The sequence below is a fragment of the Miniopterus schreibersii genome (assembly GCF_964146895.1).
Source record: "Miniopterus schreibersii genome assembly, chromosome: 6".
Classification (NCBI taxonomy): Eukaryota; Metazoa; Chordata; class Mammalia; order Chiroptera; family Miniopteridae; genus Miniopterus; species Miniopterus schreibersii.
Window position 1 is genome coordinate 21,977,291 of NC_138107.1, and position 15,533 is coordinate 21,992,823.

At 37.0% G+C, this 15,533-nt stretch overlaps 1 protein-coding gene across 28 annotated transcripts in view; it reads left to right on the forward strand.

Moving 5' to 3' along the window:
• The window catches only part of MLIP (muscular LMNA interacting protein), a 212,256-nt gene that overhangs the window by 175,137 nt on the left and 21,586 nt on the right, over positions 1 to 15,533 (forward strand). For 17 of the 28 annotated variants that reach the window (XM_081139663.1, XM_081139665.1, XM_081139664.1 and 14 more), the window contains one exon: positions 8,560 to 8,763. The exons of 9 other annotated variants lie outside the window; for them this stretch is intronic. In XM_081139663.1, the coding sequence (XP_080995789.1) occupies positions 8,560 to 8,763 (204 nt within the window). Of the gene's footprint in view, positions 1 to 6,468; positions 6,913 to 8,559; positions 8,764 to 15,533 lie in introns of those variants that run through there. 2 more of the 28 variants (XM_081139652.1, XM_081139643.1) reach the window with 1 other exon arrangement.

Sequence of the window (15,533 nt, forward strand, 5' to 3'; positions counted from 1 at the left end):
GTGAATTCAATACACATCTTTGCTAACATCTGATTTCCCCAGTTTATCAGGAATTACTTGAACCACCACCAGCTTCATGCCGGGGCCCAGCCCAAATGTGACGGTGGGAGATAGTCCGAGCTTCCTCAGGCACGTACTGGGACTGCCAGTCTCTTTGCTTCCCTCCATTCCCCCCCATCTCCTTCTCTCTCGTCCTTTCCCCTCAATCTAACCACAGTTTTCACATTCTTGCTCTGATGAATTATGTGTTCTTCCAGAGTTTTGATGTCCTGGATGCTGGACTTTTGAAACACAAATGTTTTCTCTATCACAGTATTATCTGGGCCATGGGTTCCTAAAAGCAATTTCGAAACTCAAAATCTTAAAATAGACTCCTTTTGCCTTGAAATTCTGCTTTTGCTGCCACCACCAAAAATCCTAACCTGAGACATGGATATGGAATTAAGCTTTAGCTGCTGGGCTGGTGGAAACACAGAGCACAGGACTATGGGGTGGAAAGAGCCGGCAAATATTCCCTGGCATGTGGTCCTCGCAGAGCTGAGGGTGCTGTGGTTTCCTGGCGGGGGTGTCACCGCTTCTCTTCACACTCACTCCCTTTCCCTCTTTTCTCAGCATTTACCCATTTAACGTTGCTGCCAGGCCCTGCCACAGATACGGATGACTCCGCAGGAGACAGAGCAGGCAACCTGTGGGTCCCACCCCGCGCCGCGGGGCTTAGATTCTAGGGGGTCCTGAATATTCTGAAGCTTGGTCGCTGCTTCCTTTCTGTAGAAGAGATTTGAAATAGTTAAGCATATGCTACCTTTTTTTCATACCTCACAAATTCAAATTTGTGGTCAAAATCGGGATTCAGAATAGATTGTGTTGCTTTCAGTACGTCTTTTTAAAATGCATATGGATTCTTCAAAATTAGGGCTGATAGCAAGAAGTTATGCCATATGTTGAAAACTGAGAGACCTAATTTATCTTGGCTTGATCTTAATGAAATGTAGATGATCAGAACCCCTTGGTAATTGGGGTTTCTGTGATAGCATCTGTAAAACGTTGATATATCTTTGGCCGAAGGAGTGACTCTTTAAGAAATAGATTGTGACTGTTCTTGAGGTTATGGACAGGGCGTTGTTTCAAATGAAAGCGGCAGCAGAAATGCTGTCATTCAGATTTTTCAATTGTTATGAACCCCAGGCAGGAGAGGAAAGCCGCAAAGAAGTGCTCCATTTAAAAATCAGCGTTGTTTTACCAAAGGGGTGGGAAGAAGGGAGAGGAGATGGAGCTAAAGGCTCCGGTGGTTTCGCCCGGTGCTCTGAGTTCCCGAAGGCCCCGGGACAGCGCGAGCAAAGAGAAAGTGGATTTTCACCCTTCGTTTCCAAAGCATCGGGAAGCAGGTAACTTTCAAATACCAGGAGGCAACAAAAGAGCCTCAGATGTACAGACTATAATAAAAAGAGCCCAGAGTACCTTAAAACGCCCTTTGTTGGCGCTGCGATGAAGAAAGCTTTTGAAGTTAAACATTGCGGCTGGCTGGCTGAGTGGAAAGTGGGCTCTTTCTAGAGTGGCCGCGGCATTAATTTTCTGATGTCTCTGTCAACATTTAATGCTGCAGTACCTATAACTCCTTAAGAAATAGAGCCAAATTAATTTACCCACTGCAGATTTGTCTGCTATTTTTTTTTCTCTAATGAACAAAGATATTTGCTTTATAAGTTCTTGTGTTCTTGAAACTTTGCAGGATGTGAAATTTTGCAGGATATAATCAATCAAATAAAAATCAAGCTCCTAAGTAAAGCTCTTTTCACTTTGAGAAGTTTGTTCTCTAAGTATTTTTATATTGAAGGACGTAATTCTTAAGTAAGTGAAAGCAATTTAAAGCATTTTATCAGAAATAGCTGTTGCATATCTCACTGATAGAAACACGTACAAGACAATGTTAGGATCCCTGTGCTTCCCTTAAAAACTAGAACATGGCCCTGGCCAGTTTGCTCAGTGGACAGAGCATCGGCCCGTGGACTGAAGGGTCCCGGGTTTGATTGCAGCCAAGGGCACCTACCTTGGTTGCAGGTTTGATCCCCAGCCCCAGTCGGGGCACATGCGGGAGGCAACCAATCGATGTGTCTCCAGCATCTATGCTTCACTCTCTCTCCCCCTTCCACTCTTTCTGAAAAGCAATGGAAAAAATATCCTCTGGTGAGGATTAAAAAAAACACCCAAAACTAGAACATTAAAAGCTTCATCCATTGAAAGCAGTGTAGACTGTTGTTCAACTTTCAGGAATCATTTAGAATAGTGATCTCCAAAGTACTATGTACCAACCTCAAGTTAATTCATTGGGGTGCAGGGCAGATAGGATAAATATATTATTAGTTTATTTTTAAACTTTTAAAAATATGTCTTTATTGATTTTAAAGAGAGGAAGGGAGAGAGAGAGAAACATCAGTGATGAGAGAGTCATGGATCAGCTGCCTCCTGCACGCCCCCTACTGGGGATCGAGCCCTCAACTCAGGCATGTACTCTGACCAGGAATCAAACTACCATCTGCTGGATCATAATTCGATGTTCAACTGCTGAGCCATGCCGGCTGAGCTTTTTTTTCTTTTTTAAACCTAAAATACGGGTCTTACACTATGGCCTGATGCACCACCCAGTAGGGGGCGTGCAGGAGGCAGCCAATTCTTGACTCTATCATCATTGATGTTTCTATCTCCCTCTCCCTCTCCCTCTCCCTCTCCCTCTCCCTCTCCCTCTCCCTCTCCCTCTCCCTCTCCCTCTCCCTCTCCCTCTCCCTTCCTCTCTCTGAAATCAGTTAAGACATATTTAAAAACAAAATAAACAAACCAAAAAAACCCCTACAATATATAGTAACTGGACCTTTACAGAAAATATTGGCCAACTCCTGACATAAAATCATAAGAAAGATTTTAAGCTTTGCTATATTATATGGGTTTACATTGGCCTCCTTTGTAGGTCTGAGTGCTGGACAGTCACAACTCAAGTGTATTCTAAGTGAGAATTTCTGGGAGAGTGTCAGGGCTCCCTAACGGTGCAATGGACAGAGCTCTCAGTTGTCTCTTCCTTAAGCCTGTTGCAACTCATTGCAGTTTATATGTCAACTGGACATATGGTTTATCATTTTAACTATTTTTAACTAAAATAATCATAAAATGAGCAAATGACTTGATTTTTTAAAATCTCCTGCAAAATAATCTAGATTGAATAGACCACTACTAATATAGGCATAAATAACAAGAAATGCCAGAGGTGACATAAGACTTGTGTATGGTACAAATAAGCTTGTTATCAGCCATAATTATAAATTATAAACACTGATAAGCTATTGAATTTGACAAGTAGACAAATGTTTTGAAATTATTAATCTTTTTTGAAATAAGATTTTATATCAACTTTCATTATTAATATACCTAGTCCTAAGTTTATATTTTTGCCTTGAGTTTTACTGATACTTGTGTTTTGGCATCATAATTTGTAAGACATATACAAGGTAGGTATCCAGGACATGGAGACACTGTGCAATGTCAGTAATGTTTAAAGACGTGGGCTGCTCAATTGAATAATATTTAGTTTTACTGGAGCAAATAATGAAAGTCTTTATAGGGGGAATTTTTATAAAGGAAAAAGTAAAAACCCAGTTTAATTAGGGAGATGCATGTTCTTGCTGCAGTAAATACTGTAAAATAGTACATAAGAAAACAATAGAATGGTGAACTAAAAGTTGTTTCTTTGTATCAAATACTTCTAGAAAAATCATAGAAAACACCTTTGAAGATTTGAAACAATAATTAATGAGAAAGTTACAATATATTGCAGATTCATCATGCAGTAGGATCAAAGTATAGATTTCTAAATATTCTCAGTTGATAGCCTCTGTGTTCTAAATATGAAATATATGAAATGTGACATTATAGGGGCTTAAAGGAAAACTAAGAGAAAATTTATTCTTTAAAGAAAGTGACTGCTTTAATAAATCACTGTCCTATAGGAAAATTGTCAAGTTTTCAACAATAAAGATAAATTGAAAAAAAATAAACCCCTTTGCATATAAAAAAATCATTAAAAAATTTTGAAAATGAAGTGAAAAAAATGTTATTTATAATATCTAAATTTTATAAAATATAAATAACTGCATTGCATAATTATATAGGTACAACAGGTTGTAAATAAATAAAAGATATTAATTAAAAAAAAAAAACACCAAAAAACTGTGAAGCTAAAATCAACAATGGAACATATATATATATATGTGTGTGTGTATATATATATATATATATATATATATATACATATATATGTATATGTATATATATATTTATGAAGACTGAAATCAAGATGCAGTTATATTAACATCCACAGATAACCTATGATGAAAAAGAAATGTAGACATTTATATATAATTATATATATAGTAAAGATTCTTATATATAGGGATATACAGAGGAATAAAGACATATCTCTTTATATAGATCTTTACTATATATGATATATATTCTATACATATATACTGTATATATATCATATACATAAATGATATATATATGCCTTTATAATAATGAGATTGAGAAGGAACAAGAAAACTTTTGGATCATTCAGAGGTTCTGAATTTATCTCACGGCTAAGTGTTTTAAAAAGTGACAAACTTCAAAATGCATTTTGAATATTTGTTTTTCAAAAATACAAATGAGGTTTCTGGTTGGGATATGACGAGTGTGACATCAGCAATGAACTACATTTTATCATCTTGACACTCAAAAGCAAAAAAGAAGCGAAACAAAACCACAAACTCCTATTAAAATGCGAACAAACAGCTGGGTGACAGCCAAAGGACTGGTAGAGCCAGTGAGGAGAATGGGCGGGTGTGCCTTCGGGGGCAAGTGGAGGGAGGCGCAGCGCCTGCAGAGTGCTGTGGAGGCACCTTCACGCAGACACCCCAAGTCCCTTGTCTTCGCATGTGTGCACGTGCTGGCAGCAGAGACCCCTGACCCGATTTTGCTCTGGGAAGCAGGGGAGAGGGGCATATACATTGAATCACTCAGCAATCTCATTTACAGGAGGCTTTCTCTTTCTCTGTGGCTGCCATGTAAAGTGCTGTGTAACAGAGTCTCATTATTTGAGGAAAAATAAAGTTGAAATAAACTCACAACCCAAAGCCTGCATCTTTGAAACACAAAGGCAATCCCAGTAGTGGGCCCTTTCACATAGGAACCTCTTGCGAAAACATCTGGTTCAGGAAAGATTTAGTTACTATGGAGATAAAGACAAGAAAAATAAAGAAACAAAAAAACTCCCAGAGTGGATAACAAACAAAATCAATCTTTAAGTTGAGACTATTAAACAAAGTGATTGGGAGCAGCAGTTGAAGGAGACAAAGTGTTCCAGGCACTACAAACAAGAGGAAAGGTGAGATTATAATCATCATGGGCAGGTTGAATTCAGGCCCAAAATTTCTTAAGCAAGACAAATCAGACCCCCTTATATGCTAAAGGGTTAACTTTACAGGGAAAATATAACTGTTAGAGTATTTTAACATCAGCACATACAAGGCAAGTGAAATATATTAGTGATAAAATACTTTAAGTCATTTTTCACTTTATGATAGATATGTGGAAAAATAATCATCTAAAGTAGATCAAACTATTTGATTAAAGAGGAAATTTAAGATAAATTTCTACCTCAAAAATAAAAGGTAATTATTATCTGTTAGGACTTATGGGATACAGTTAAAATAGTTCTTGAAAGAAAATTTGTAACTTTTAAGTATGCTTAATAAATAAGAGAATAAAAGTAAATCAATTAAATATTCAACATGGAAATTTTAAGAACAATAATTTTTTTTTTTGCATAAGAAAAGCAAAACAAAGGAACTTATTAGAATTGACAAGAGATAACTAGAAAACAGAAACACTTTAGAAATCATAAATATAAATTTTTTTTTAAAACAAATGAATAAAATAGTAACAGTGTAGTTACACTGTTCGAGTGTCACAATACTTTCAAAATTCTGAAGGAAGTCATTTTGCTTGGAATTTTATATCCAAAAAATTAAAAGTAAAGGCAAAAGAAAAACTTTAACCTGCAAGATGTCAAACATTTGCTCCTAGTACTCCATTGTCCCCAGGAAGCTCATTTAGGGCCCAGTATATATGAGAGAAACCAAGACAAAGAAAGCTATGGGACACTGGAAAGAGGAGACCAAACACAAGAATGAGGCAAATAAAATTTCCAGGATGTTGATAAAGAAAATCACAGGATAAGAATTTTTACAAAGCTTAGAAGAACAGCTAGCACAGATTGGAACAGGTACCTCAAGTGATGTATGATGTTGAGGCTGCGCTGCCGAGAATCATTTCACTTTTGTCCTGTGGTGTCAACCAGAGCTCAGATGAGCCTGGCCAAGATTCTTAGCTCTCCTTGGCTTTTCCATCTGTGAATAAGAGTCTGCTCTCCTTCCTGCCCAGCTGCCTGGAGTAGCTGACACCATCTGACCCTTCCTGCAGACATGTTCAGGTTTGAACTGACTCCTGAGAGATGGAGGTTGGCCCCAGCAAGCTTGGAAGCATAAAACACCAGCACAACTTGCCACACGGTTTCCTCCTAATTGGTTCAACCTTGACCCCATCATTTCCTCATGTAGGAAACCCTGCTTCCCATGGATCACTACAACCTGGCCTCCTGACATCTTCAGAATGGGCCCTTACACCCTCCAAGAAGAGCTGAAGCCAGAATATAAACCAGAGACTGTTCAGCCCATCTTTTCCTCGGCACCTTCTAACCTCAACAATACTGCCTTTTTCTTACACAGCTAGTCTTGTGCTTGCTACTCAGTTTTCATATTAATCACTTTTCCCACTGATTAAGAAATGTAATTAGTTGTTGATAGAATAATGGAATAGTTGATTGAGAAATAAAACAAAATTAGAACATATTTCAATCCAGAAATGGTCTTTAATGGGCAAAACTACAAGCATTTCATTAATGTTGCATACTAACATGACTATTATTTAATAACATTAGAGGTATTAGCCAACACAATTAGACAAAAGAAAGAAATAAACAGTAAAAGAACTGGCAAAGAGGAGGTAAATTTATCACCATGTTAGGTGATTTAATATTTTAGGCAATATACCTGGAGCTTCCAAGAGAATCAACTGAATGACACTTACAATCAATGAGATAACTCAGTAATGTGTCTCAGCAGGAAATCCAGAGCTCTCATGCTCTGACATAGAAATATTCCAAAGCTGTTAAGTGGAAAGAAATACAAACAAATAAAATACAGATTACTGTATAAAGGGTGCTATCATTTTTTATAATAGTGTATGCTTGTCATGTATATGTGTGAAATTATTTGTATTTGCTTGATATGTAAGATAAACACTTGAAGCACAAACAAGAAACTAATAAAAATGAAATGTATTTAGTCACCATTTCAAGGTACAGAGGGTTTAAACTCCTCAATTCTACAAAATTAAACACCTTAGAATTATAATTTTTAAGCCTATTTAAATTTTCTGAGAGTTTAAGCAACTTTGCAAAGTACATTTTGAATCTGTTGGTTTTAAAAAAACCAAGGGGTAGGGCAAGTCAGATACAGCAAATACATTCAGCATACATTTTAGAAAACAATCCATGGCTTGACAATACATGGTTTTGGCAAAATGAATTCAACTTGAAACATAAGAGGTACTTGTATATCTGCAAAAAAGTATCCCTTCTCTTTCATAGATATTTATGTAGAGAGACCCTTTTTGCAACTTTAATTTAGAGTCTCAAGACTTCCCACTCTTGTGGTCTCCTCGCTCCTTTCACATAATCCATGGCCCCATCTGTCAGCTCCTACTTCCTCATAGTCATTGGCATTAATCCCTTTTCCAGGTTAAAGACCCACTCAAGTGAGATCTCCTTACCTCTCCTCCCTACAGTTGAACTTGTCTGTTTGTTCCACCTTCACTTTCTCTCCATATCAACACATTGCCTGGAATTAAAGATCTCTTTCATTCATTCTAGAGTCACCTCTCCCCGGTCCCTTGTTCATACTCAGCCCAACTCAACAGCTTACTGTACCATGAATGAACCCAATACTTTCGCCCCTGATCTCACATTGATATCCTCTGCAGTGCCCTCCTTTCCCCCCAATTTCTTCCAGACCCAATTACAAGCATGCTTAAATTAATTTTCACTGTTACCTAACTCTTCAATGAACACTTTCTCATCCCATCCACTCCTTTTGGGATGAGCTCTCTTCTTCCTTAAACATTTTTCCTCTCAATACTTCCAAAAATAATAAGCTTGGCACCTTTAGGAGATACTGCAGACATTTGTTTAGTTCTGTAGGAGTGGCTGGAGGTGGGAGGCTGAATTATTGAAGGAAACAGACAAACAAAAAATACATGATGAATGCAGGTGTCTTTGAGGGGCCTGAGTATGAGAAGAGGTTTTCTTCTTACTAGTAAGAAATTTTGACATAACGTTTATAATATTTAGACTTAATTCCAAGTGAGTTTGACTTTTGTCCACTAACATACTCTTTATGCCTTTCTTCTTCCCAGGATGTGACAGTCCCTCACAAGCCTGTTTCTCTCCATCCTTTATATCAGACTAGACTCTTTCCTCCTGCTAAGTCCCTGCTGCATTCACAGACCCTCTCACATGCCGACTGTCTTACCCCAGGACCCTTCAGTCATTTGTCCTTCTCATTGACTGACGAACAGGAGAATTCCCACACCCTGTTTAGTCACAATGCATATAATAAGGTGAGAATTCCCTGCTGAAATGGGAACTGTTCTGTGCTGTGAGCCTTCTTTATGTTTAACTTTTAAAACTTAAGTGTGGAGGAAACATATTAAGAATATTTATCTATATATTAATATTAAATATTTGTATTAAGATGCATGACCTTACAAAAAGATAATAATTAACCTTGGGCAATTATTAAATATTTATTTTTCCTTTCAAAGTCATTTCCTTATTTGCATTCCTTATTGTTTCGTGTTCTAACCTAGGGTGGAAATCCCAAGAAATTTTCCAACACCTTACAAGGTGCCATTATTAATTTATCTTCTGGTCTTAGTTTAATGTTTTTAAAAAGCTTCCTTAAATTACAGTGCCTTGAGGAGGAAGCACTTATAATTGCAGTCAATGGGCAAATATTTAGAATTTCAGTAGGTATCTATAAAATGTGTCTAAGTATCTCATAATTTATACTAATGGGATACATAAACAATAATGAGTTGTTCAGTACCTAAAAATATGCATGCATATTTTAAAAAACAAGCAAAACTATTTATAGTTGGCTTTGAAACACAACCATAAAGGTTTTATTAGAAGCAAGCAGCCAATACCACACAGGTTTATGTGTGTGAGTGCCCTTTGCTGTTCTGAGCATTACTGGAAGGGCATCCTGCTAGTACAGACTCTCAGACCCTGAACATTTCCTGAAAAAACTGACTTGTCAAAATCAACCTCCAATTAATTGTTTGTTTTTTTTTTAATTCAAAATCTTGTTTAAAGTATTTATTTTGCAAACTCTCTATATCTTATGAAATATACTTTTATACTTAAAAATCAGTCAAGGCCATATATACCAGAATACAGTAGAACAATATTACTTGGGCCCTGAATCATTTTTTGAAAAAAATGTTCATAAACTCAGTCTAAACACAAATAATTATTTAAAAAGTGAACACAATTATATGAGGAAAATTTTTTCATTTTTATATAATAGTATCTATCACAACTGAATGATGAACCCTGAATTAAACTTTCAGAATATCTACTCTCTGCAAATGAAATGTTTTGGGCAAAGTTAAGGATGATATTTTTATGACCTTTGTTTGTTTCCTACACTTGGTCTAGAACAAAGAAATATTTCAGAGAAAAGATACTATTTTTAATGATTCTATATTATTTAAAATTCTTCCTGATTTAATGTTTGCCAACATCTATGAAATGCATTTAGCTATTAAATAGACTTAATAATTCTGCTAATCACATATTATTTTTTTATAAATTGTCATCTAGGATTGGATTATATTGTATTTTATAGGTATTGATTGCATCAAGTAGCTCTTTTTTTAAAATTTATATTTTGGTGATATTTTCTGGAACTATTCAGCAAGAATCGAGACAATATTTCATCCATATGTTAGCCTGTGCCTGGTCAGATTGTGAAAAATAATATGAGAAAAACCATTTGAGGTTGGACAACTATATCCAGTCTATACAATCTTCATAATACATTTTGTCTTTCAGAGTCTGAGATTTATTAATATTGAATTAAGAAACATATCTGAAATAATAATAATAATGTAGTAAGACAGCATTTCTTGATGGAAGATTTAATTGTTTAGTCTTATATTTCAATTTTTCCTATTAAAATATATGAATTACCCAATTTGATATCTATGTTTACCAACCTTGTGTTATAAATATTGGGCCAAGAGCATACTAAGTTACCAAGACTTATCTTTTATATTTGAAATAGCTTCTTGCCTGCCATTATAAAACATAATCTGCCATCTAAATTAACTTTTCTCCACACCCTAATGTCATTCTCAGACCTGATTTTACAGCTTTACCTGCAGCCCAGGGGTGGGGAACATGTAGCCAGCAGGCAGTATCATTTGGTCTGGCCCTGCCAAGGCAACTGTAGGCGGGACTCGAAACTCAATAAACCCAGGAGTTTTTTTCATAGCCAATTTTTAAGTTGATAATTTTGTATGGTCTGCGAATGATGTTATAAATACCCAAATGGTCCTTGGCAGAAAAAAGGTTCCCCACTCCTGTTAGGCTCATCTGCAAACTCTTAACTTCCCACCATTCCCCCAGGAGAGTCACATTGAACTTGACTTAACCATCTTTGATGCTCCCTCATCAGCTGGGGCTAGAGAAGGTGTTTAACAGGTTGTATTCTTCTGTTGAATCTGTAGCATGAGCTCCTCTCTTCTAAATCTTCATCAGACTCTGTGTGTTCTAAATCCTTACCCTAAACTCTACCTTCTTCTCTTACTTTCAAGATACAGTTCTATCGTATGATGTCACTTCCATATAGGATGATGCTCAGGTACTTTCATTTTCATCTTAGAATAAGCCAGGATATCCTCTCTTTCCCCCAGTCTCATAAAGGGAGGCATTGCTCTTTAATCTTTAAAAGTAATATATCCCAGTGGATAAGAGCATGATGTATGTATGTCTACATTCATTTCTTTTTTTAAAAAAATTATCTTTATTGTTGAAAGTATTACAGATGTCCCCTTTTCCCCCCTTGCATTCGTTTCTTGACCTACTTCCTCCAGATGATGATATTGGGTAAGTCATTTAGCCTCCCTGTACCTCCATTTATTGATCTATAAAATGAGGATGATAATAGTATCTACCTTGTTAGACTACTAAGAGATGAGGGTGTCCTAATATGTGTAAATCACCGAGAACAGTGTCTGGAACAGATCAAGAACCATATAAGCGTTAGGCCTTATTATCAATAATCCTTCCCAGTGCCATTCCCATCACTCTCTTGAATCTTCATTTGGTCTTTCCCCATTGGACCGCTCTTCTTTGTGTGCAGAAACCTCAAAAGAAAAAAAAAAAGAAAGAAAAAATGAAACACTTCCCCATCCTTTTCATTGATGCTGCTGCAAACCTAGTAATTTCAAGACTTGCTTTCTCTCAAAGTTATCAACAGCCATTATCTCCATTCCCCCTCCACATACTCTTGAACCCATTCTTGAAAGCATTCTCTCTTCCACCTCAACCACTCTACTAAAATTGCTCTCTCAAGCATGAATTGCTTGTCAGCAAACTCAGCTGAATTTCTTCAGTCCTCTATCTAACTTATTCCATGCAGCAATTGACACAGATGATCATAAACTCTTGAATCTTTCTCTTTGCTATGCTCTTGGGGTAACAGGGATGTTTCCACTCCCTGGCTGCTCCTTCTTTGTTTTCTCTGTGGACACTTTTCCTCCTCCACCTCTTCTTTCTAATTGCCTCACCTCAGATAATCACCCACTCACAGGCTACCATGATTCATCTTAGTACCGATAATTCTCAAGTATACATTTCCAATTCTGCTTCTCCTCTAAAATCTTACTTTATAACTTCAGCAGTTTGCTTGTCAGTTCCCCTAGGATGTCACGTTGTCACCTCAAACTCATCGTTTATTTTGCCTCAAACTAGTTCTGCTCTAGTTTCCCTGCTTCTGTCACTGAAACCACAATTCTTGGTCCCCAGCCTCAAAATTTGTTTCATCTATTATGCTTTTTCTGCTTTTGCCTCATAGCTGGTCGTTCACCAAGTTCAATAGATTCTTTTGTTAAGTCTATCATGTTGCATTCTCTTGCTATTCTTTTTTATCATTTGACTTTACTTTAACCAATCTACTTATTTCCCTCCAGACATGCTTTGGGGATTTCTAACTGTTCAACCTACTCACGAATTCTCCCCATATAAAATACCTCCTTACTTATACAAACCATTCATTCTCGTACTTTATGACCTAGTCAAATTATCCCTCCTCCTCTGTGGTTTCCCCATGCATTAACATTCAAAGTAGAATTTTTCTCCTTTCAATTTCTATAATCCTTGCCTGTACCGAGGCATCTCATGCATATTACAGGTTATCTCATATTTATTTGCTGTGATTGTCTTAGTGTCCACCCAGGATATAACATGCTGACATGATGTTTTTCACATTATAGATATAGCAATAAATATGTGTTAAATCCTAAAATGATCCTTCTTCAGTAAGAGCACAAGATGCTTAAATATTTAGGATTATTTCTATTGTAAGCAGAAACTAAATCTGAGTCAATTTATGGGTTTATTAGTACATTGAGTACAATTTCAGTCCATTGAGAATCTCCCTCTTTTGAGGGCTGCATCCAATTTCCAGCAAGCTTATAGAGGGCCTTGGTGTGGGAGCATGGGTGGGGTGAGAATGTGAAGGCAGGAGGATCTGGTCTTTTTCTGCTATATGTGGACTGAGGTATCCACTGGGGTGTCCTCAGTCCTGTCCGGCGTATGACCATTAATCATATAATACATTGCTGCATTCTTCTTTATTCACCTGCAGGGCATGCCTTCACTGACTCTAGGTTAGCTACTTCTGAGCCCCTATAACATGCATGGGAAAGCATTACTACCTGCATACTGGGAGCAGGTAAACTTTGTGAGTTTATCTCAGAACCATCAGTTTGGATACCCTACATTTCCTTCTCTGCTCTTCAGTTCCTACTCCACAATAGTTCATTTGTGAATTTGCCTACTTGCTAAAATTTGTTTGTGGTCCCCAAATCAACACTCACTGCACTTTTATGGTCATTTGTGGACATCTTCCCAGTTGAGGTTGAACAAGGTGATGCCCTGCTTTCTTGTTTCAGCTCCCATGATGTAAACAATTGTCCTTTTCATGGTCTATTTAGCACTGCATGTTTTGATTTTTGTGCTTGTTAGTGCTTGTTTAAATTGGTGACAAAGCATAGTGCTAAAGAGCTATCTAGTGTTTTCTAAGTGCAAGAAGGCTGTGATGTGACTAACAGAGAAAACATGTATCTCTGGTAAGCTTCCTTTAGGCATGAGTCAGATTGCCATTAGCTTTGAGTTCAGTGTTAATAAATCAATAATATATATATTTAAAAAGGTGTCTTTGAAAATAAACACACATAAAACAAGGTTATATTTGATTGTTTGATGAAAATGTTATCAGACTTGTAGGAACACAATCCTATATTTCCCCTTGGAGCAATCATTCAATATTTTCTAATTTTGTCTTTCCAATGACTTTAGAGAACATAACTACTGTGGATAATGAGAATCCATTGTATCTTGGTTTGGGTTTCCTAAGAAGAGGATTCATACTTTGGTAGTTAATTTGGGAAGTGGTTCCAGAAAATGCCAGTTTGGGGAGTGGGAAACAGAGAAGGCATCTAATTGAGAGTGTGTCATTAAGCAGGTGACTACTATTCATAACCTGAACTTGAGTTTACTGGAGCATTTTGGGAGACAATGTAGAACACACAACTCAGAGTTTGGTGATCTGAGATGGGGGAAGGGGGGAACCTTCCAGTCATCAGTTGAGGGCTGTTCCTGGGAGAGGGGTTTATTAATCCCCAGAAAGAGCTTGTAGGCAAAGAGACATAGGGACAAGTATTTTGAAGTCAGAGGCTGGTACTACAATGTCAAGGCCTGAGCTGACATAGGCAGGTAGTGATTTATATTATGCACATAAAATAGTCATTTTCTCTCCATTTTGCAATGCGTTTAACCATTTTTCATTTCAAAGCTCATAAAGTATCATGCACAGCACATTTGTTTATGTCTAGGTCAAGTCATGGTGGCGTCCGCCCTCTGCTTCTGAGAATTCAGTTCATTTAGAAAGATTACTCTTCCTAGGAATCACTAATGCATTGCCATGGGAGTCTCATCTGCTTTCTTGGCCCTCAGATGAGAACTCTCACATGCATATAACGTACAGAAGGAGAAAGTTTATCGCTTTCCCTGACTTTCATTCTTTTCTCCACCCTCTGCTTCATCAACTGCAAATTTCAATTCTTCTGGCCTACTTTCACATTTCAAATTAAGCACTCAGTTCTGTTTACATTTTTCTCTTTTCTTATCCCAATTACCTTTTCTTTCTTTTATTGAGCATAAGAACAGGCCATGAAGACAGGACGTTATCTTCAATCCTTGTCTCCCTGGAGTATCTGCCAATTTGCACCAACAACAAACAAGAAGACACATGGCGGGCCCATGAATAGAACTAGAGGGAGTGGGAACTAAGCCCTCACAACCTAGGTGACTTTTCTGATCTGTTGGCAGGAGAAAGGCTGGGATTTCATACTCAGAAAGACTCTATTTACAGGGAAAGCTTGAGAAGAAAGAATAGAATCTTTATAGACAGAGATAGCTTTGAAACCTCAGGAGAAAATATACAGTCATTCTGAGAACATCTTCTCTTTCAATTTTCAAAAATCATAGTATTGGGGGCCTAGTTGGTGACTGTGCGGTCATTTTACTTCACTTCTTTCACTATAACTTCCCCTTCAGAGCATGAGAGAGTTATTCATCTTCCACCTCTATTCTTCCTGCCCAGCAGCCCTCCCAACCTGACCCCTCCTTCTCCCACTCCCACAGTGCCCCAGGCTGCTATCATTATTGCTAGAGGCTAGGGCAAGACTTTGTCTCTCACAGTCAGGAAAATGTATTTTCCTTTGTAGGACCTCCATGTGTCCTGTTGTGGCCTGGACAATTTTTGAAAGTATACCAATATGTATGTGTTTTCCTATTTTTAAAATTTTATTTTTAAAAATAGTTTTTTGAAGAGAAATATTTTATAGGTCTACCAATGTAACAAACCATTTTAGTCAATAAATAAATATTTTTATAATTATATGATTTCAAGTATTTTTAGTGTCTCTTCTCATTTAGAAATATCCTGGTTTGATCAGTAAGTATACCTATACTTACTCTACCTGTAGTATAGTGCAATTGAAAGTGGATTGTATTTATAAAAAGACATCACTTGCTA